The sequence below is a fragment of the Eumetopias jubatus genome, unplaced genomic scaffold (assembly GCF_037043125.1).
Source record: "Eumetopias jubatus isolate StellerSeaLion01/CBP00866 unplaced genomic scaffold, mEumJub1_p1.0 scaffold_16, whole genome shotgun sequence".
Classification (NCBI taxonomy): Eukaryota; Metazoa; Chordata; class Mammalia; order Carnivora; family Otariidae; genus Eumetopias; species Eumetopias jubatus.
In genome coordinates this window covers 47,655,028-47,678,440 of record NW_028274822.1, presented here as the reverse complement: position 1 = coordinate 47,678,440, position 23,413 = coordinate 47,655,028, and the positions used below count along the sequence as shown (strand labels likewise).

Here is a 23,413-nt window from a genome sequence, read left to right as displayed (position 1 = left end):
GGCATTGGAGACCCACACAGCATAGAGGTGTGTGCAGGTCTGGTTTCTCTTTGAAGGCCCAGATAATAGTTCCAGGTCATTGGTGCTTTAAAATTTCTTAAGTCCTAGAACCTTAGTAAGTAAAAGTACCAAAATCACTACCACTGTGAAGCATGAGAATTTTTGAATCATAAATTTTATCTTTGAAAATTTCCCATTTATTTAATTTTTTACAAAACAATTAAACCATCTCAACCTCACGAAATTCTAGTGTTCTGAAAATGCTATCTCTTGGTTTTTCTCTGGTCTCTCCTGTTCCTTCATGGCCAAGAAATCATCTTAGGCCCTTTAGTGGTTAGATGCCTTCTGACAGTAAATAAATGTATTTATCTTTTTTTCATTTAAAAAAATTCAATGCATGAAAAATTACATCCAAAAAAATGTGTAGTGACATAGAATGATTTGCTTAGCAAGTTGCAGGAATTAAAATTTCCTGGTATAACATCTATTCCCTTTACAGAATCTGAGCTAAGAGGTGAGGATTGGTGTTTTAGATAGGGTTAAGGATGCTAACTACACTGGTATTTTTTTCTTTTGTTTTCTACCAGCTTGCTTGCTTCTTTTTACCTTTTGATCCCCTTCACCCATTTTTCCCACCCCCACCCCCGGGTTCAGGCAGCCACTAATATGTTCCCTGTATCTATGAGCTTGTTGTTTTCATTTTGGGCATGTTTGTAGATTCCACATGTAAGAGAGATCGTATGGTATTTGTCTACATTGTTATTTAAATCAGTCCTGGAATCATAATTTAAGCCATATATCATCACTTGGGTCTTAAAGCATTCACTGGTCATTTTGCATGACCCCGAAGTGGCAATATTATCAGCTAGGAATGCCTGTGAACTCCCTCCCTTTCACTGAATCGCCTTAAATGTGACAGTCTGGAAATGAACAGAAACAATGCCTACTTTGTATGTCTATTTGCTTGGATAAGGTTCTCTCAACAGCACTTCTTTATTATATTCCGACTGAAGAGGCATCCTTTCTGCATTATTCATTCATTCAGTAAGTATGTACTAATATTAAGCCCAGACTAGTGCCAGACAATGCACTGTGACACAGCAGTGAATAAGACAATCGCCTCCCTTTCCTTCCCTAAGCAGAGACAATTGCCCTGAGCAGAGTGGAAGTTAAACCTCCCCTAAATGATATGTGGAAGTTAAACCTCTCCCTCTCTTCATGGGCATTTCTGAGGAGTCTGGGACCACAGGCTTGGGAATGCTCCTGGCCTCTGTAACCAGAGTCCAGTGGAGCTGTGGGTCTAGGCACACACAGCGGGCATCTCTGAGATGCAGGTCTGCTCAGTGGTCTGCCGTTGCTGGCTACTTCAGGCGCCACCAATACCAATGGAAGGTCAAAATCCATAGGTAATTGCCTCATGATGCTTTATTGTAGAAATCAGCCCAGCTCTCAACAACCTACAGCAGACTCTGAAAGTTCTGACAGTTCAGAAAGGGCTAATTGACACCAATCTCACTGCCATCCGCGACGACCTTCGTGGGATACAGAGAGGTCAGCATCTCCCTACCCACCAGACCTGGCTTCTTTTGTCGAGCATTTCAGATACTTACACCTCCCTCTGTGTGTGTGCATTAGATGACATCAGTGGTATGATCAGTAGCGCAAAGAGCATGGTCAGAAATGCCAACGACATCACAAATGAGGTGCTCGACGGGCTCGGCCCCATTCAGACAGATGTGACAAGAATTAAGGATACCTATGGGAGAACACAAAGTGAAGACTTCAACAAGGCTCTCACCGACGTGGATAACTCAGGTATCAGGCATCTTTTGGCCAGGACATCTTATCCAGTTTCTGCATTGTTATGTGCTTTGGTTGATTTATTTAAATTCTTCCCTTGTAAAGCCCAAAATTAGAAATTAAAATATTAGAAAGCAGCTTCACGTAATACATTCAAAGAATATGGGCATTCTATTAATTGGAAAGACTAGGTAGGATTTTTTTTTAACCCATTAACATTGCTATTGATTTTTTCTTTTATAGAGTGGAGATACAGATCCCTTAATCATGAGGTGTTAAATTATAATTGATATTAAGGATCAAAAAACAAAGATTTATTTTCTTCTGTAGTGGTCAAGAAAGATGATCTGATAACTAGATAGCAAGCTAAAATCCATGATGTATTTAGGAAAGGTATTACCTGACTCTGAGCCATCCTATCCAATATTTAGGAACCAAACATAACACTTGACAAATAGTGTCAATGAGAAAATCTGTATTTAACCTTTTCTCAACTCGCAATTATAAATTTGTTTGTAATCTCACCCACAGTAAATAAATTAACCAACAAACTGCCCGATCTTTTGAGCAAGATTGAAAGTATCAACCAACAGCTGTTGCCACTGGGCAACATCTCTGATAATGTGGACCGTATCCGGGAGCTAATTCAGCAGGCCAGAGATGCTGCAAATAAGGTAGGCATGTCCCCACATTGCTAGGCACTAAGGCTCCGTCTTTGAGAAGTCACTACATTCATCAAGAAAGGGAAGGCATTTGTTTACACATGAACTCGTCGTCCTTCTTGCTCTAATTTTTTGGTTGTTTGGAATGCGAAAGTTGACTTCCTCCTGTCAACCTTCAAAAGTGCACGTTACCTTCATGCCGTAAATGATCTGGTATGTCAGAGACCTGAAGCAGTTTCCTCCCCATTGAGTTTATGCAGGCGGGAAGAAGGGGTCTCCTCCAGACCCTCGTTGGGAAGTGTTATTGCAAGTTCGAGTAAGGGTTCTATCATCAGAATGTGCTGATGTGATATTGCACAGGCCCTAGTTTCTTATTACAGCTTGAAAGTTGTAGAATCCACCTTTACTAAGGACAGAGGATTATAGCAGATTTTCTTCATTGGAACACAAATTCATCAGCCTTTCTCATTTTCACCTGACAGTGTTTACCTGAATTCCTGACACTTCTCTCTCAAGAATTTGTTTTGTCCTAAAATAATATTAATGAAACATCTTCCATTTTTCATCTACCCCCTGGGAGATATTCAGAGACAGAGGGTTGGGAAACCAAGTCAGAGTATCACTGCCCTAAGGACACTGTGGTTGATTCCAAGGCTCACTATTACTTCTTTTGAGCCCTTACATCTGGGAAAGAGGAATACTCCCAACGTAAAACCTTTAACAGTGGGGCGTCTGGGTGGCTCAGTCAGTTAAGCGTCTGCTTTCAGCTCAGGTCATGATCCCAGGGTCCTGGGATGGAGCCCTGCATCGGGCTCTGCACTCCACAGGGACCCTGCTTCTCCCTCTTCCTCTCCCTCTGCCTGCCACTCCTCCTGCTTGTGCTCTCTCTCTCTGTGTGTGTCAAATAAATAAATAAAATCTTAAAAAAAAAAAAAAAAACCTTTAACAGGAAAACAAAGAGCATAAGGCACAGTTGGAAGACACTACTTTTTCACACCGACTCATGCTTTATATAAACCAAATGAAAACTATTATGTTTCTAGCTTTTGCCCTTCTATAGAAGTTCATTCACTAATTTATCCAACAAAATTTGAAGCATATAATAACACCATGGTCAAGAGCTTGTTAACCAAACCAGATTGTCTTGGTTTTGATCCTAGCTCTGTCACTTCTGAGCTGTGGGACTTTGGGCCAGCCACTTCACCTCTCTGTGCCTCACTTTGTTCATCTGTAGAGCAGGGTCCATAATAAGACTGTCCCCATGAGATTTTTAGGATTAAACTAGGTAATGTAAAATAGTTCTTGGCTAATAGTGCCATGTAAGTGGAAAATAATAAAATATAACTTAAAAATAAGCCAGCGCTTTGGAGTTCCTGGGTTGTGCGGCGCTCTCCTGGGTGCCCAGGACACAGAGATTAGTAAGCCATAGTCTTGACCTCGGGTTACTCACTAGCTGCTTCAATGTGGCAACTGGTAAGCAGACTACACTAAGAAGCTGGATAAAACTGTGTTAAGCATGTCTTGACAACACTCATTTCTACCTGGAGAGGCTCAGAATGGTACTAAAGGACGTGTAGAAGAATGTTCAATGCGACACAGCTTGTCATCACAAAGATAATTGGAAAAAAGCCAAATGTCCATCAATAGGAGATGGATAAAATTGTGATAAATGTATACAATGAAAGACCACACCACAATAAATATAAATGAGCTGGAGCCAGCAGGTGTGTCAATACAGATAAATCTACAAACAGAGTGAGGCCAAGAAAGCAAGTTGCAGATGGATATGTGGAGATACCATTTATATTAAAGTATTTAAAACATGAGTAATAAAACTGATTACAGTTTATAGTTAGATGCATTTTAGTAAAAATATTGCAACATGCGTGGACCGTGCATGGGAATCTAAATCCAGGGTAGTGGTGGCCTCTGAGATGGGAGAGAAGAATGAGGACAAGGTGAGATATGCAAGGAGTTTCTATTATACCACTCATGTTTAATTTCTTAAGAATGTAATGAATATACAGGTATATTCTCCATTCTTTTTATGTATACATGAGATGGCTTCTTTTTTTTTTTTTTAAGATTTATTTATTTGAGAGAGCAAGAGAGAGAGAGAGAGTATATGAGAAGGGAGAGGGTTAGAGGGAGAAGCAGGCTCCTCGCTGAGCAGGGAGCCCGATGTGGGACTCGATCCAGGGACTCCAGGATCATGACCTGAGCTGAAGGCAGTCACTTAACCAACTGAGCCACCCAGGCGCCCCCATGAGATGGCTTCTTAATTAAAAAAATTAAAAAGACTGAGAGTTTTCCAGGTGACAAAGGGCATGCCAAGAAAGACTCAGGATGTGATTGGGTAGACTGGAGGGTGGAGGGGTGTAGAGAAAGAGGCATAAAATGAGCCTGTAAAATGGGTGAGGGGTGCTCAGTCACAAGCACGTTCGAGAAATGACAGCCTACACCATCGCTAAGTACCCCACTCCAACATAATACCTTGCATAAACCAGGTTTTCCATAAATATTTAAATGCTTGATAGATAAAATATAGTTGGTGTAAGTATCATTCCAGGAGTGTTATTCTTTAGATTATTAAGGAACATTTATTTTCTGTGTTTGAATGCCATCTACCCAAGTTGGTCCACAGACCAGCACTAGTCAGAGAAATTTTGTTACTGGTCCATTATATGTAAATATAAAGTTGAATGTATATGTCTAAAAACTTTCAATAATTCGAATTGCCTCAAAATTCAAGCATGGGATAGTAGGCATGTATTTTGCACACCTTATTTATTTCATTTTTCTAATAATTTGATTTTTAATATATTTACAAAAGTATTGGTCCAGGGCAGATTAGAGAGGGGAAAAAATGGTCCTTCACCCACTGAGTTTAAGAAGCACTGTTTTAGAGAGCCCTGATGCACTTGTTTTTAAGGACTGAATGCCTATAATAAAAACAACCATAACATGTAATATATTAATGGGGAATGGTTCCTTAAAGAATTTATTTAAAAAATATTTTTGATGTATTATATATGTACAACACGTCAGGCACCATGCTAAGTGCTTCCATACATGTTAGGTCATCTGTACAAAAACCTCCTAGGGTTGCAGCTATGATTATAATAATGATTATCATTTCTGGTACAGAGAATTAGATGCACTTCTCAAAGACCCCTGGCTGGTAAACAGAAAGAATATGAAAGCTTTATTACTCAGCTCCTGAAACAGCTTCATGAGTTTATAACCCAGACCTAGTAGACACACACACTCCTTTGCTCTTTATCATAACAACTGGGAAATGATGACATAGAGATGAAAGGAGTTGTGGCACAGTCCCAGGCTGTCCCTCTGAGCACACCCCTTTTCCTCACAGAAGAATCTTTAATGACCTAGATCTTTTCCTTTACAGGTTGCTGTCCCCATGAGGTTCAATGGTAAATCTGGAGTTGAAGTCCGGCTGCCGAATGACCTAGAAGATTTGAAAGGATACACATCTCTTTCTTTGTTTCTCCAAAGACCTGAATCAAGAGAATATGGGAGGACTGAGAATATGTTTGTGATGTACCTTGGAAATAAAGATGTAGGTATCGCTTTGACATTTCTCTTGTTTTTAAAAATAATATGGTTTGGGGATCTTTTTTTTTTTTTTGAATATTGGTTTTGTATTAGCTGCATGACCACCAAACTTAGTGGCCCAAAGCAACAGTAAATGTTTATTATTTCACACTGTTTCTATGGTGCAGTGTTCAAGAGTGGCTTAGCCAGATGGTTCTGATTCAGGGGATCTCATGAGCTGTCTGTCAAGATGTTGGCTGGGGCTGCAGTCATCTGAAGGCTCGACTGGGGCTGAAGATTTGCTCTCAGTTTGGTTCACTCACACGCCTTGTAAGTTAGTGCTGGTTGTTGGTAGGAGGCATTTTTCATGCCACAGGTCCTCTCCATAGGGCTGTTAAGTGTCCTCATGACACAAGTCCAGTGCTCAACCGACTGAGCCACCCAGGCATCCTTTGAACAGTTCATTTTAGCCTTTAGTCCCTCCTCTTAAAATACATTTTTTTCAACTTAAGTGTCAGAGGAAAAAGTAATCGCTGGCTGGGTTAGGATATAATTGCTGGAAAAAAAATGTCTGAAAGTTCCCCTGGAACGCTGTTGGGGTGATCATGCTACCATCACCTTGGGGAATTCCACTATTTGTGGGTTGAATTGTGGCCCAAAAGAATATGGTTTTTGAGATACATGTCACAAGTGTGCCATTGCCATTGGCACAGCAGGAAGAAATCCCACCAATATGTCAGCAGACTCCACCCCCTCTGATGGCATCCCAAGGGGCCACCCATCATTTGCAAATTGTTATTTGTTGGTCTTATCTGATGGAGAGGCCTTGCCCAGTGGGCTCAGCACATGACACATGTGAGCACATGCACACCGGGGGTTGAAGTTCAGCACCCCTCCCTAAACAACCAGGGCAGCAATATCAAGGCTTCATGGAAATCATCAGTGGTTCTTTCTCACAAAATCGTGACCCTGCCCTCCTCCTCAGAATGCCCAGCTGCAGAACCTTCCTCAAGTCGGCAGGGATGGCACCATCTGTGGGTGAGGACTGGAGTGAAATGAAGCCTCTCCTGCCTAATTAATAAGGCATGCAGTTGCCCTATCTCTTTCTAATTCTAAATTCTTTAAACCACTACTGTTACAGGCATTTTGAACAGTTCATTTTCTTTTTTTTTTTTCTTTTTTCTTAGCAAGCAGTGGAGTGGGGCAGAGAAAGAGGGAGAGAGATAATTTTTTTTTATTTTAAGATTTTATGTATTTATTTGACAGATAGAGAGCATAAGTAGGCAGAGTGGCAGGCAGAGGGAGAGGGAGAAGCAGGCTCTCTGCTGAGCAGGGAGCTGGACATGGGGCTCAATCCCAGGACCCCAGGCTCATGACCTGAGCTGAAGGCAGCCGCGTAACTGACTGAGCCACCCAGGTGCCCCGAGAGAGAATCTTTTTTTTTTTAAATTTTTTATTGTTATGTTAATCACCATATATTACATAATTTGTTTTGGTGTACTGTTCCATGATTCATTGTTTGTTCATAACACCCAGTGCTCCATGCAGAATGTGCCCTCCTCAATACCCATCACCAGGCTAACCCATCCCCCCACCCTCTTCCCCTCCAGAAACCTCAGTTTGTTTTTCAGAGTCCATCATCTCTCCTGGTTCGTCTCCCCCTCTGACTTACTCCCCTTCATTCTTCCCCGAGAGAGAATCTTAAGCAGGCTCCATGCCCAGCGCAGAGCCTGGCACAGGGCTTGATCTCACAACCCTGAGATCACGACCTGAGCTGAAACCAAGAGTCCAGTGCTCAACCGACTGAGCCACCCAGGCACCCATTGAACAGTTCATTTTAGCCTTTAGTCCCTCCTCTTAAAATACATTTTTTTCAACTTAAGTGTCAGAGGAAAAAGTAATCGCTGGCTGGGTTAGGATATAATTGCTGGAAAAAAAATGTCTGAAACATGGTTCTGGAAAATTCTGGTCAATTAGAAAGTAATTGGCTGTGATTAGTGTGTGTGGGTGTTTAAAGATTCCTAAAATTGACACTATTATTAATCACTCTCTAATGCTTTAAAGTGTTGGTACTTTATTTGTAGCTTTCTTATGACATGACTTTCTGCTTTGTATTGTGACAAAATGCACATTATTCCTTCAACAATTTTATACCATCTACCTACAAGGTACCAACACTGTATGATACACAAAAATTTGTTTCTTGAATGTGAATTTCATGTTATGTATATTTTACCACAATTTTAAAACTTCATATGTATCTTCAGGTGCTGATATGCTAACAAAAAAAGATATATATGTAGCTGACCATGGTAACAGAGGGTTCTATGTATTGTAACAGAGGGTTCTAGGTATTATAACAGAGGCATGTGCAAAGTGTTAAGAGATCATTGTATGGTACAGGGAGAACAAAAATGGCTTATTTCCAGACTAAAATCCAATGGAGACCTGAGTCTGTATCTGGTTCATCTTTATGGCAAGTGCTTGGCAAATATTTGCAGATTGAGCGAATGGGGGAGTGAATCCGTGAGTGCAATGATCTGGGAGAGGACAGTGCAGACATTATTAAGTGTTCTGTCTCTATTGTTCTGTACAAGGAGGTACCTCATTTATTCAGTCTGCCCAAGGGTTATTGTGTAAAACCCATTAGTTATTTGAAATGCACTCTCTTGGGATGGGAAGTTGAGAGGACCAGGGTGTGTGCGAAGTGCTCTGAGGTGGCCTTGATGTCTCCAGGCCTCCAGGGACTACATCGGCATGGCAGTTGTAGACGGCAAGCTCACGTGTGTTTACAACCTGGGAGAACAGGAGTCTGAACTCCAAGTGGACCAGAGCGTGACCAAGAGCGAAACTCAGGAGGCAGTAATGGACCGGGTGAAATTTCAGAGGTACAAGTCCCTCTTTCTTAATCTGATAATATTACCAAACTCCCCAGTGTATGTGCTGCTAAACCCCATTTTCAGTATCTTGGCTTTGACTTCTTCAATGTTTGTATAATTTTTAAATATAACTTTAATTTATTTTTAAACAGAGTTTATCAGTTTGCAACTCTAAATTACACCAAAAAAGCCACATCCAGTAAACCAGGAACACCCCAATTCCATGAAATGGATGGTGGAAGCAGCCACACGCTTCTCAATCTGGATCCTGAAAATGTTGTATTTTATGTTGGAGGTTACCCACCTGACTTTAGAGTAAGTGTAAATGTCATTTCATTGAGTGAAAATATTTACGTTTGAATTTGGCATAAGAACCTCAGGTCTCTTTTCAATTATCCATTATATATAAGATGGATTTAACTATATATTCTTAAAGCATATCCAGTGATAAAAACTAACAGTTTTTGAGTACTTCCTATGTGCAGTGATCTAGACTTAAGTATATGAATCTAAATAGGCATCATTACCATTCCCATTTCATGGATGAAGAAACTGAGACAGAGCAGTTTAATAACTTGTCCAAAGTCAGACAGCTGGTAAATAGCAAAGCCAGGGTCTCTGGCTCCAGGGTCCACATTCTTAATCCCTATGCTACAATGACAGTTGAAAGTGATGGATTCATACTATTTTTTGCCCAGCCTGATCAGTGTCCTTTGTTGAATTAGATTTTTTGTTTCATTTTTTCAGCTTCCTGCTAGACTGAGGTTGCCTTCATACAAAGGTTGTATTGAATTAGATGACCTCAATGAAAATGTCCTGAGCTTGTACAACTTCAAAAAAACTTTCAATCTCAACACAACTGAAGTAGAGCCTTGTAGAAGGTAAAAACAAAACAAAACAAACAACAACAACAACAACCAAACAACCAGGGACCAGTGTCTCTGTAACTGTGATTTTTGGTAACTTGCTGTTATATTACATATAATAAAGGGATGAGCCGATGAGATGTGATTTTGGTGTCACTGATAGCTTTGGGCCAGTAGATCTTAAATTATGATTGCATGCAATACTGCTAGTCCACCCCTAAAAGTTCCTCATTTGTATAAAATATTAGATTGATAGAGTTTTCTCAATTCTGAAAAAAATGAATCCTTCTTAAATTTTTGGTGCTTACTACCCCAAAATATTCAATATTAGATGGTACCTGATTCAGGCACAAAATTACGTATTTACTGTAAGTTTCAAAAAAAAAATATTAGTCCATGAAACATACCATAACTTTCAAGGTACTCTGGCAGCTGGACCTATTTGGAAATTGCTGTCTTAAGCTCCTGACCTTCCCTGTAGTTAAAAGGATTTGGACATACTATTACTCAGAATAAAACTATATTTCAAGTTAATAATTTTTTTACATTTCAGGTCTTCAGCTAGGCCATGTCTTCCTAAGTAGATATTTCCAAAGGCTGACTCTTAACTATTATCTTTTTTGAGCTAGGGTTTGATTATCAGAGAGCATAAGAGCACATCCAGGAGAAATGGTTGGCTCTTTTAACCTTCTAAAGATGTTTCCTTTTCTTGAACAAAATCATGACAGCTACATTGCATTGGCTTTGCTCTGTTTTTCGGATAGCAGCATCTTGTATTAATAAGCACACTTGAGCGGTGGTCATTTGCTGCCGTGTTCTCACGTGTGATCATTGATGTTGACAGGAGAAAGGAAGAGTCAGACAAAAATTATTTTGAAGGTACAGGCTACGCTCGAATTCCAACTCAACCAAATGCTCCCATCCCAACCTTTGGACAGACGATTCAGACCACTGTGGATAGAGGACTGCTGTTCTTTGCAGAAAACAAGGTATTCTATAACAAACATCCAAATAGTACCAAGTACGTCCATTCAGTTAAGCAACTTTGGGGTAACTGGGTTATTATAAACAGTTAACTAGATCTGAAAAAGTGTGCAAATGTTACCTACGTCTTTTCTCTTGGCCCAATTCTGCTTTCTTTGGCTATGGGAATGTGTGTTTTAATGAGGCAAGTAATTGGGAATTTGAGAACATGCCACTCAAACATGTCATTGTCAGTTTTATTCTTTGAAAACCATGGTTTGCCTGATAATATACTTAGTCTGCCTGAAATCACTTGACAACCTCCCAGGGTCTCTGAGAGTCAGACTGTTTGACTTCCTGCTGTTTGCATCTTGGTCCAACTTTTGCCAGGCTCTGTGGAAGTATGTCTTTTCAGTCTGATCCTTGGCTTTCCAAGGCCTGGAAGCTTCTGAGTTTTCAAGCCGCTGAAGTTTCTGGAGGCCATTCTTAAGTCTAGTTTGGAGAAATCCAAAGTGACTCTGCAAGTAATGGTCAGCGCCATCTGCTGGGAGATGGGCCTGGAGTGACTGCTCCTAGGTGTAGGGCCTTCTGGGTGATGGGCCTGGAGTGACTGCTAGGCGTGGGGCCTTCTGTGGTTGCTCTACAGGAGAAGTGTGGATCAGCTCATGGGATCTCTGTCTGAGAACATGGGAATGATACGGAGCTTGGGATTTGACCAACCCCTTCTACCTGCAGGGTGGGGACAGAGAGACCTGATCCAACTCTCTTCTCTGGGGCTGGTCTTGACCCTCTGGCAGATTCCAAGGCTGAACCAGTTCTGAGGATTTGGGAAGGTCCTGACCTGCCGATAGAATGCAAGGAGCCAAGAAGTCACACAGCATCTTCAGGGCAAGGGGGTTGTTTCCAAAATAAGGTCTTCCTTGTACTACATTTTGGAGACCAAGAACCAGAAATGCTGTTTAGGCAGAGTGGCTCATGATTCAGTGAGCTGATGTGACTTGGCTGTTGTTGAGTGTGATGAACCCTAACTGCCTCCCAAGGACAAGATTTAGGATCCAGATAAGGACTGATGTTACTTTTAAGTAAGGGTTCTGTTCATAGATGTCAAAGAGAGGTCTTCTTGTCATTACGGAACTGTGGAAGAATAAGCCTTTAAGCCCTACATCAGAAATTCCTCAGTGTATCTTTCAACTAAGGAAAGGCCTGCTTCAAGTATGTGCTTTACACAGGGATAGGGATGCAGTTACAAGCCGTTGCTGCCCTCAAGGACCTTCTAGTCTAGAGGGGAAGACAAATATTTCACAAAGCTATACTCATTAATTGGTTAATTAATTCATCACAATGGCCATGAGTGGTATAGAGGGAAAGTTTGGGGTGAATGAAGATGTATAAAAGACTTGAGCAAAGTCTGGGTAATCTGAGATCGGGAGGAAAGTAGAAGACAGCATTTGGAGGCAACAGGGCAGAGGGGTGATCGCTGTGGGGAGAGGGGCATAAAGACGGCCTGGAGGTGGGAAGGGCAGGGAGCGCTCAGGGACAAAATGGTGGCCCGTGTGGCTGGGGCAAGGAGAGGCAGAAGAAGCTGAAGGGATGATCAGAGCCCCACAGCATGTACGGGGGAGCTGGGGCTTCCCCCTGAGAGCAAAGGAGGGTAATGAGCTCTCAATGGCCTTTCCCACAGAGCACTCTGGCTGCAGAGTGGCAAGTGGGTTCAGGAAGGGACAGAGTAGGGGGGGACGGGGCATTATTGCTGTGTAGTCTGGCTAAACAAGCGTGGCTGACCCTGGGTGGCATGAAACAGAGTTAAAAAGTGGGGGAACTGACAAGATTTGATAGGAAGGGAGAGGAGGGAACGTTTCAGAGTGACTCCTAGTAGGTTTGTGGCTGGCTCAGCAAGGTGCTTACTGGTGAGAGAGAGAAAGGAGGAGGGAGAGCGATGGGAAGGGCAGAGAGACAGGCTTGGCAGCTGAGGGGATGTAGATCTCAAGCCCTGCTTGTGGTATTCAAATTTGAGGGATCCACGAGTCACCTGCAGTAACAATAAGGTTACCGGATGTGCGGACCTGGCCCCGAGAAGACATGTCTAGGCTAGAGAGAAGCATCTGGGCTTCGTGGGCACACACCTGCATTGGGGCTACAAAAGTGACCTTGACTTTGAAGCAAAGAGAGGGTGGGAGGGAAGAAGAGGTCTTTGCGGGCCCTCGGGGAACCCTCCACGTTCGAATGGAAGGAGGGGGACTGGAGGGGATGAGCCAGCAAATGAGGCTGAGAGAGCAAGCAGTTGGTAAGCAGAGGGGGGCAAATGTCGGGGGTTTCACGAAGACCATACCGCTCTCCGAAAGTTGGCAGTCATCTTTTCAAATGGTGTTAATGACCTGTATCTTTTCCCTTCCCATTTGTGCATGCTGGTTATGGATCATATGAAACAAAATCATGATCATAGCTGCATTTATTGCGTCTTTCCAGCATGCCGGCCACTGAGCATGATGTTGAACACGACTTAGAATATTTACACATCATGCCCAACCTGGCAGGTGGATATTACAGCACTGTTGTCCCTGTTAACTGAGGAGGGGGCTGCAGCTGAGAGCAGTTTGTGACTTGAGAGTATTTTGAGTTCCAGGCCTCTAGGTCTTCTTCAGTGGAATCTCCTGATAAATCTACATTGTTTCCATGCCTTAGGATCGCTTCATATCTCTAAATATAGAAGATGGCAAGCTCCTGGTGCGATACAAACTGAATTCAGAGCCACCGAAAGAAAAAGAAGTTACACAGGTTGTCAACAATGGAAAAGACCATTCGGTATGTCCTTTCAGTCTGTTCATGTGAATTATTAAATATCCTCAGTTCTTTAAAATTAAGTCAGTGCCCAGAACATTTTTCTATTACCAGACGAACTTACAGTTATTAAAGGAGGAGGGATACCTCCTTTCAAAATCTGAGTACCTGGGCATGAAATATATATATATGGCATATATAAAACATGATTAATTTCAAATGCAAACGTTTCTATTAAAATGTTTCAATATTATATTTTTATCCAGAAGTGCTACTGCACAAAGTCTTCCTACCACGTATATAATCAGTCTGAAGGAAATAAAAACATAACAGCCCTGACCCATGCTGAATAGGATTCTTTAATTCCCCATTGCTTACTGACTCATCTCTCATTTATTCTAGATACAGATCATAATCGGAAAAACCCAAAAACTTATGAGGATAAATGTGGATTTGTATAACAGCATAATTGCTGGTGACATATTTGATTTCAGCACATATTATCTGGGAGGAATTCCAGTTTCAATCAGGGAAAGGTAAGATGATGTTTTTTTTAAAAACAAACAAACAAACAAAGAAGCAGATTACCTCTCTGAGTGATTATGGTTACGATTGCTACTGATTAGTTTGACTTTTTAAAATCCAGCAAAAAGGGTGCCTGGGTGGCTCAGTCAGTTAAGCGTCTGCCTTCGGCTCAGGTCATGATCCGGGGTCCTGGGCTCAGGTCCGCATCGGGCTCCTTGCTCAGCCGGGAGCCTGCTTCTCCCCTTCCTGCTGTTCCCCCTGCTTGTGCTTGCTCTCTGTCTCTGTCTCTCTCTCTCTCTCTCTCTCTCTCTCTCATTCTCTCTGTGTCAAATAAATAAATAAAAAAATCTTAAAAAAATAAAATTTAGCAAGAAACAAACACAAAAAGTTTAACTTTTCAGTATTCACAGTGATAGCCAACAGAGTCAGTCATGTTGTAAACACTGGATTATGGGACTGGCCACTGAAAGAAGAAGAGTGAGGGAACCGTGGGTCACCCCTGAGTGTCATTCTCGGGAAGAGAGAAACTATAGGGAATATGGTTAGTGTTGACAATGCTGCTGATAAGAAGGGAGGCTGTGGCCCTGGGGCCCCTAACGGTAGCATAGGAGAGCGCAGGCAGTTCTGTGGCCTGACAAGCAGCACTGGGCACTGAAAGCTGGGGTTGCTGCCTTTAGGAAGTGTCTCTAGAATGTAAGGTGTGTTTGTATTACCTGCCCCTTACGTGTTATCAAGTAAGGAACAGGTGCATAACTGCTTCTTGGATAATGAATACACGGATGAATTAAGTTAATTGGAAAGGAAGTGAAGCCTAATCTGAATGAGAAAAAAACAGCACCACTTCAAGAATGCACTTAAAAATAACTTTTACATTTAAATGTGTTTGAATCCTCCAAAAAGGCTTTTTAACAGCTTGATGATAATGTGTGGAAAGAAGATTTTCTGGAAGGGTTAGTACAGACTTGTGACTGAGTGAAGAGCACGTCCATGTTTGATTGTGATTCTTCTTTTTTTTTTTTAAAGATTTTATTTATTTATTTGACAGAGAGAGACACAGTGAGAGAGGGAACACAAGCTGGGGGAGTGGGAGAGGGAGAAGCAGGCTTCCCGTGGAGCAGGGAGCCCGATGCGGGGCTCAATGCAGGGCTCGATCCCAGGACCCTGGGATCATGACCAGAGCCGAAGGCAGACGCTTAATGATTGAGCCACCCAGGTGCCCGATTGTGATTATTCTTATATGAGATCTCAGGCCAGTTAACTCTTTTCCTAATTTATAAATCAGTTGGAAGGAGTACTAGATGTGATTTATAAGGTGTTGTGCAAAGGTAGTCTGTCTTCAAGAATCCTTATGTATTTGGGCATCTGTCCATCTATAGTAAAGACGAACTAATATTTGTTTTAAAGTTCTTAAGGTTGCCCTCAAACACAAAAATGCAGATGGGAAAGCTCAGCACTTTAATAGAGTTTGGGAGTGAATTCCTTAGATTTTTTTTGAACTAGAAAGGACCTTGCATGGGACATAACCGCTGACCTTGATAGATGAAGAAATCGAGAACCAAAGAGGTGGTATTCATATTTAATATCATCAATATCATATCCACTCAACCATGAATTGCTGTTATGAATGAGCAATAATCTTGATTTTATTCAATTAAATGTGATAAAATAGATTAACTTAAGGAAGTCGGCACTACTGTGTCCATCTGAGGTTCCCGTTTATTTACTCATTACACAAATACTCATTGAGTGTCTAGGGACATCAGCCAGTGTGGCAGGTGTGGGGAAGGTGATGGTGAACAGGCCAGAACCTCAAGCATAGCAGGAGGGAGACCATAGAGTGTGGCAGGTGCCGCAAGAGGGGAAGCTCAAGGTCCTCTGGGGCCCAGGGAGGGAATTTAATCCAGTTGGGGCATCGGGAGCGTGGCCTCTGGTTTGGACCTGAAAAACAGGAGCAATCAACATATGGGAAGCACCAAGAGCTGAAGAAAGTGTCACCTTCCAAGGAACTGCAGAACACCAGTGAAGCAGGCCGGGGATACCACATGGGGCTGGTGTGGGAAGCAGGGGCCTGAACACAGAGGATCTTGAAAGTCACAGTAAGCCATCACTCGGGGGACACAAAGAAAGGACATTATCAGATTCAACTGGTGCAGGGCAGAGATTGGATTCGAGAGGAAAAGGCAGAGGCAGGTCGAGCGGTTAGAAGATGAACATCTTCACAGAGGCGAGAGATGAAGGCAGCCGCAGGGAAATGGCGGTGCAGATAAGGCAAAAGGAACGGATTCTCAATATATTTAGGACAGTGGCTGGGTACTACTGAGCGATTTCTTAGGTTTGGGGAGGAAAGTAGAAAGTGCTCAAGGATGACACCGGGGGTTTGCTCCAGTGCTTGGGCAGGTGGACAGCACCAGCAGAGGGGCAGGGGGACGGGTTCAGGCTGAGACAGGCTGAGTTCCTGGAGCCTGAGAGATAGCAGGTGGAGATGAGGGAGAGCGGTGGGTCGAAAGGTCTGGCCCTCCTCAGAGAAGTCTGAGCTGGAGAAAGGGTGAATGCAGCTCAGGTAGAGGTGCTTGTCAGGGTTCTAGGGCAGGTGGGCTGAGGAATTTCCGGAGGCAACAAGGAAGTCACTGGCCAGTGGTTTGAATTTGTGCAGTGTTAGCACAAGACCCCCAGATAACAAGGCGGGTGCCGGTCAGCCAGGGTTTCCTAACAAAGGGTAGTGGGTGAGAACCAAAAGAAGTCATTCTAGTTTTGGCTCAGCCACCAAAGAGCAATGTGACCTTGAGTTAAGTCAGCACTCAGCCTTTCTTTCCCTTCTCATCCCTATCCATTTAAGAAATACATACATGGATCTAGTTATGCATATACAGATAGATGTACATACAGAATTTTCCTAGTAATCTGTCCTAGAGTCTTCCAAACAAGGGATTACTCCTTTTTCTGGGCAAGTTTATACCTTGAGGTTTTTTATTAAAATCACAAGAACATGGAAAATGTAGGAGGTAGAAGCCAGTCAAAAGATTTCACTGGCCTTTTAGTCCCTTGCAAATAAAATGCTAAACAATGGCTGTTTCTGGCCGGGCTGCATCCTTCTGGTGACATCTTTGATGGTCCAGAGAGTTCTGAAACTCCCTCTGATGTGGGTCACCGGGGGGTGGGTGGGCAGAGAGGAGTTAGGACTCCTGATCACTCCTGACCAAGGTCTGAGGGGCAAGCAAGCAGTTCTCCTAAAGGAGGCAGGTGTTCTGACCCGGCATGAGGAGAAGGCTCTTACAGACAGTAGCACTTAAGCCTAGTCTGGAGCAAAGCAAGCCAGCATCATCTCTAAAGCAGCTCTGAACAAGAGATGTTGTGGATGCCTTGTTTTCTCCTCTTTCACTACAGTGTGTCTTCTAGGCAGGGGGGCCCAGCTCTGGGAATGACTTTTTCAGGATTCCAGTCAGAAATCACAATCTGTTAATCCTATCTGCTTCCCATGAGAAGAGAAAATCAGCCCGATAATGCCAGAGGCTCTCAAGCCAACAGGACACCTTTGCTGAGGACCTATCCCATTGTGTCAGTGTAACAATAAACCATTAAAATGAAAATAATTCAAAAAGTAAAAATCAGTCAAGGATCTATTGGACATTTACACAGTTTAGGATTACCTTTGGCTCCTATGGCTCTGAAATCTGCCTACCACAGGCTTGGACCGGTTAGGCCTTTGTGAATGGCCCGGCCCCCGGTGCGCATACACACCCCAGTGTGCTAATCCTTCCATACGGCTGCCTGCACCCCTGCACGATCACATTCCTCCAGCAAGTGTGTTCAGCCCTTGCATCCTGGAGCAAACGTGGAAGTCTAGGCCCTCTGATGAGCCAGAGTAACCAGAACACCCCAAAGAAGAGTGGAAATAAATTTTCCATCTTAACATCTCTGCTGGCGATGACTGTTCTTCTGTAGGAAAGGGTCCTAATTCTTCCGAGCACTATGGGTACACAGACTGTGTAAGTGTAAAGAGCAGGGACTTTGAGTCACACTAGTTCGTGGGACACACTGACCACTCAGATCCCAGAGCTGCCACTTCCTTGCCACATGACCTTAGACCAGTTGCTTAACCACCCCCACGCCTCCCCGTGCAACCTCTGGGACAGGGTCAGAGTAGCTACCCATCTCTCAGGGCTGTGTGAGGATTCAAAGCGAGTCAAGGAATTAGCGAGCACCAGGCGTGCAGTAAGAGCTTGGTGAACGTTAGAGAGCAAAATACCTCCCTCAAAAGGTCATGGTGAGGCTAGAATAACAGTGCCTTCCACAGCACAGGGCTCCATATCTATCTGCCTAATGCCTTTCCTCCCCCTCTGCTTTTCTTTTAACTTTGACCTAGCCTATATGGAAAGAAGGACATCGGGGGATGGCAATGGGTCCGAACCATGCGGAAACCCAAGAGAGAATGGATTTTAAAATATGTGTAAACAGACAAATGCCAGGAATTAATACGAACTTTCCTTCTTTTCTGAGGCAAAAAGCCATCTTTATAAAATAATTAAGCTCAAGCTGCCATGCCAGTGAGGATTCATTTCTTCCTTTTCCTTCTAATGAAATTTAATTTCATGCGCATTACCTGTAGCTCAACTATTTATAATGATTTGAATAAAAATGGATGCAGATACCTTTCCATTTAGAAAGGTGAGCCGCCTTAGGGATTTGTAAGGAAATCAGCTTTGTGTTTTCCTTCGTACGTCACTTGTTTAAGAAACACAAATATTTGCCTGGACTCCAGTCAGTTCATCTGTGTTAATGTTTTATGGGAAGTCAGCTTCAGACAGACCCAAAAGTCAAATCAAAGGGGAAAGGCCAAAAAAAAAAAGAAGAAGAAGAAGAAAGGGTAGGGGCGGAATGCCAAGGTAGCCACGAAGGCAGAGCTGCTGTAGAAAGAAATTGCTCTCATTATCAGGACTCTCCTCATCATGGGAGAGTTACTAACCCCACCACCTCACATGGAGTCCTCACTCTGTTACAGGCACCATGTGAGTGCGTCGCACATACTAACTCATTTAAATTCGTGACAACCCCATAAAACAGATTAACACATTCCCATTGTAGAAAGGAGGAAACAGAGTCACAGAATAGTTATGTCGCTTGCTCAAGCAGCAGGGATACGGCTTGAACCCTGGCAATGTGGGTGCAGAGCGCTCAGCTCTCAGAAATAGCTCCTGAGGGGGCGCCTGGGTGGCTCAATCGTTAAGCATCTGCCTTCAGCTCAGGTCATGATCCCAGGGTCCTGGGATCGAGCCCCGCATCGGCGGGCTCCCTGCTCGACGGGAAGGAAGCCTGCTTCTCCCTCTCCCATTCCCCCTGCTTGTGATCCCTTTCGCTGTCTCTCTCTGTCAAATAAATCAATAAAATCTTAAAAAAGAAAAGAAAAGAAAAGAAAGAAACAGCTCCTGAGTGGTCACGATTGCAGGCCACACATGGTACCAAGCAATTCCTGTGCATTAACTTGTTTAATCCTCACAGTGCTTTCCATTGTTCCAGCCTGGCATTGATTAAATACCAAGCCACATTTTTCATCGCTGACTAGAACCAGAATGCAACTGATTGTTTCTACTGAGTTAACAGTAACTAACTTAAAAGTGGACAGGAGAAAAAGCAAAGTGTTTTCTAGGGCATTCTTGGCTCTAATAAATAATGTACTTATTAATATGTATTGATATAATATTTATGGTATATTAATTTGTTAATACACTTCCTATTCACCACGTATTACCATGACTCTGGAAGGAGGGTGGGGAGCAATTCTGGATATTGTACATTTTCTGTCGCTGTACTTTTTGTCACTGGCCATTCTTCTGTCAACACTATTATGTTAATTTTTAAAGCTGAGAATGCTGAATCACAGAGAAAGGAAGTCAATTTTCTCAGCTTCACAAAATAGAGTTATAGAAATCCCATGAGAACAGATACCCATAAAATACATACTCGTTTATGGGTGAGAAGAACCAGACAGTGCAGAGTTTTCAGCTCCAATTCTCAGACAAGCCGGGTCTGGTACATCTCTTCCTTTTTTGTACCCCAAATCAGGTTTAACATTTCTACACCTGGTTTCCGAGGCTGCATGAAAAATCTGAAGAAAACCAGCGGTGTTGTTAGGTTGAATGATACTGTGGGAGTCACAAAAAAATGCTCAGAAGACTGGAAGGTAAGAATTCAAAACCTTCCAGAGCAGTGCTGTTCCCCAGCCAACCTATCTTATAGTCATTTATAGACCAGCTCTAGAGTTTTTCTGGTAGCACACAGTATTATGGCGAACTGGTTCATTTCTCCTTCCCACATATTTGCACGAACTGGTTCATTTCCACTTCCCACATATTTGCAAGACACACAACCCCTTCAGGTTTGCATATTACATTTGTAAGAAGAAAGAAATACCAACTCTACACACAAAAACTCATGCAGAAAAACAGTTTCTTCCTGAGGCAACACAAACCACATTAATCAGCTCAGGTGAAGCGATACAGGATAAGATCCTGGATTTCAGCCATCAAATCATTCCAATGCCAGTAATTTATTCCACGTTTGCATTTCAGCTCGTGCGATCTGCCTCATTCTCCAGGGGTGGACAATTGAGGTTCACCAATTTGGACCTCCCTTTGCCCAACGAATTCCAGGCCTCCTTTGGGTTTCAGACCTTTCAACCGGGTGGCATGTTATTTAATCTCCAGGCACAGGTATGAAATATTGCATGAATACTGAACAAGACTTAAACCTGACTCAAAGTTTGATGTCAAAAACAATAGAGATTTTTGATGGTAAACTAGTTGGGCATTTTATCCATCATCACACGGTAAATGACATTGCGTATTTCAGCCGTGGAGGTTACTCTTCATCCTGAGGCAAGTCCTAAAATAAGAAAGTACATTAGAGTTTACAGAGTTGAATTCATATGTATTCATGGACTTATTTTCATTCTTCTTGGGTTTATTTCACGAGTTAAGGTGAATTATAACTGTTATAAGTAATAATGTAGCCTAAAGTTTTAGATCTAAGAAAAAAATCCGAATGTGTCCCCACTGTTCCTTTTTGATTCCACAAAAGATAGCTCTTCAGATTCCTTTTTTGCAGCAGTAGCTGGTTAGACAATATTTACATCTGGGGAATGAGAGGAAATAGGGTCCTTGGCTCTTTGTTCATGTACAACAGAGCGACAAGGTACCCTTTATAGCTTCATAGGATTTCATTTGTGTGGTTATATAGGTATAGAGGTCAACGAATATTTAGAAATCCCCTTGTAGAATGAGGGGGATTTTAACGTAGAAGTAGAAGTAGAATACTGACATTCTTGGATTTGTTTCTTTAGGATTGCCAGCACAACAGACATTTAGTATTTGTTGAAAGAAACAACAGTAGCTGAGTCTGTGGCAATGTCATACTAGAAGGCCTTGTCTCTCTTGATATATATTTCCTCATCAGCCTTTAGAGATCTTTTTTTTTTTAAACTACCTCCTGAAGAAACATGTGCCAGCATTTGGCTACAAGAGTGCCTTTTCTATCAAAGTAGGATGTTTCGACCTAGTTCTTTTGACACCCAGTGCTTGTTTCCCCTGCCAAGGGTAGGGACACAGAGTACACAATATACAGAATGATTAAAAACTGGCAGAAGAGTTGACTGAGCAAAAGAGGGGATCACTCCTAGACAATGGAGGGATCCTAGAAATACCCCAGGAACACTGCCCTCAACTTCATAATGGGTTAGCTAAGTCATACATATAAATTGGCATTCCTTTACCCAACTCATAATGAATATTGCCAACTGAAAAAAATCAAAATAAAACTGACAGTGGCTACAACCACACACTGTAAAAATAGTTTTATTTAGTTTTTTTAAAGATTTATTTATTTGAGAGAGAGGGAGCATGAGTGGGGGAGGAGCAGAGGCAGAAGAAGAGAGAGAGAATCCCCAAGCAGACTCCCTCTGAGTGCAGAGCCCAACGTGGGGCTCGATCCCAGGACCCTGAGATCATGACCTGAGCCAAAATCAAGTCAGCCACTTAACCGACTGAGCCACCCAGGCAGCCATATAAAAGTTGTTTTAGACTAAAAGCTCACTGAATGATCACATCTTGTTGAAAATTGCAAAAATTGTACTTGGTAGAAAAAAAATCAAAATTAAAATGACAACTGCAAAAACTACACACATTTATTAAGAAATAACAGAACTGAATCATCATGCCAAAATTTAGATCTGCAGAGTTTGACATCAGAAAATTGAACTTCCTAGGAATTATGACCAGAAAATAAAAAATTCATAATGACTAAAGAGAAGATATCATTGCTATAATCATATATTTTAAAAAATGGATGAATCAAGTCTTCATCACAAAATTGATTCAGAAAAGAATTGATCCTGATGAAAATAACTTCAACAGATTGGCGTATCATTGATGGAGAAGTTAAATTGGTTTATGGGGAAAAAAAAAGAAAAAAAAGGGGAGGTGCCTGCGTGGCTCAGTCGGTTAGGCATCTGCCTTCAGCTCAGGTCATGATCTCAGGGTCCTGGGATGGAGCCCTACATGGGGCTGCCTGCTCAGCAGGGAGTCTGCTTCTCCCTCTCTCTCTGCCCTTCCTCCTGCTTGTGCTCTCTCTGTCTCTCTCTGTCAAATAAATAAAATCTTTAAAAAAATTTGGTTTATGGATGTAGATCCATAAGATGCTTTTGACAGATTCAAGTGTAAAAATACTTTGCATAAGACTTTTATATTCATAAACACAGGGTCAGAATATTCAAAAATAATCTTTAGATTGAAATAGTGAAGTCAAAACATTTGGGCCAAAACATCCTGTCTTATCTGTAGTGTTGATCATAACTTCAGTATTGACACCGTCATAATCTTTCATTGGAAGTTAATGACATTGATGGGTATGTTCTGTGGTGGTTTCAGACACGGAACCTGCAGGTCTCCCTGGAAGATGGTCACATTGAACTGAACACCAGGGATAGCAACAGTCCAATTTTTAGATCTCCGCAGACGTACACGGATGGTTCACTGCATTATGTATCTGTCATAAGTGACAACTCTGGGTGAGTGCGACGGCACTTTCGCCAGAGCTCTAAGACTTTTGTTTAGCTTAATGGAATTTTCTAGTATTTTTTTGTGAAGTATGTGTCCTTGATGCTAACGCTATTTTACTAGTAAGTCTTAGCCTTCTTCCTGGTTCTGTATCAATGTCCTCATTAAAAAAAAATAATAAAAAAATCAGTCAGCCAAAAGGTGGATGGATAAACCAACTGTGGTTTATTCAAAATGTGGGAATGAAACCGGAGTAATGAGCACAAAAGATCTACAACCGTATAGAATGCCATGGATGAACCTCACAGCGTCCTGCTGAGTGAAAGAGGTCACGCATA

At 42.2% G+C, this 23,413-nt stretch overlaps 1 protein-coding gene across 2 annotated transcripts in view; it reads left to right on the top strand.

Annotated features, from left to right (window-relative positions):
- LAMA3 (laminin subunit alpha 3) overlaps positions 1-23,413 on the top strand; it is a 256,339-nt gene that overhangs the window by 211,251 nt on the left and 21,675 nt on the right. For both annotated transcript variants that reach the window (XM_088019656.1, XM_028098310.2), the window contains 13 exons: positions 1,435-1,551; positions 1,636-1,815; positions 2,332-2,474; positions 5,872-6,042; positions 8,754-8,905; positions 9,049-9,211; positions 9,644-9,777; positions 10,607-10,751; positions 13,408-13,527; positions 13,906-14,039; positions 20,089-20,206; positions 20,595-20,735; positions 22,947-23,086. In XM_088019656.1, the coding sequence (XP_087875782.1) occupies positions 1,435-1,551; positions 1,636-1,815; positions 2,332-2,474; positions 5,872-6,042; positions 8,754-8,905; positions 9,049-9,211; positions 9,644-9,777; positions 10,607-10,751; positions 13,408-13,527; positions 13,906-14,039; positions 20,089-20,206; positions 20,595-20,735; positions 22,947-23,086 (1,858 nt within the window). The remainder of the gene's footprint in view (positions 1-1,434; positions 1,552-1,635; positions 1,816-2,331; positions 2,475-5,871; positions 6,043-8,753; positions 8,906-9,048; positions 9,212-9,643; positions 9,778-10,606; positions 10,752-13,407; positions 13,528-13,905; positions 14,040-20,088; positions 20,207-20,594; positions 20,736-22,946; positions 23,087-23,413) is intronic.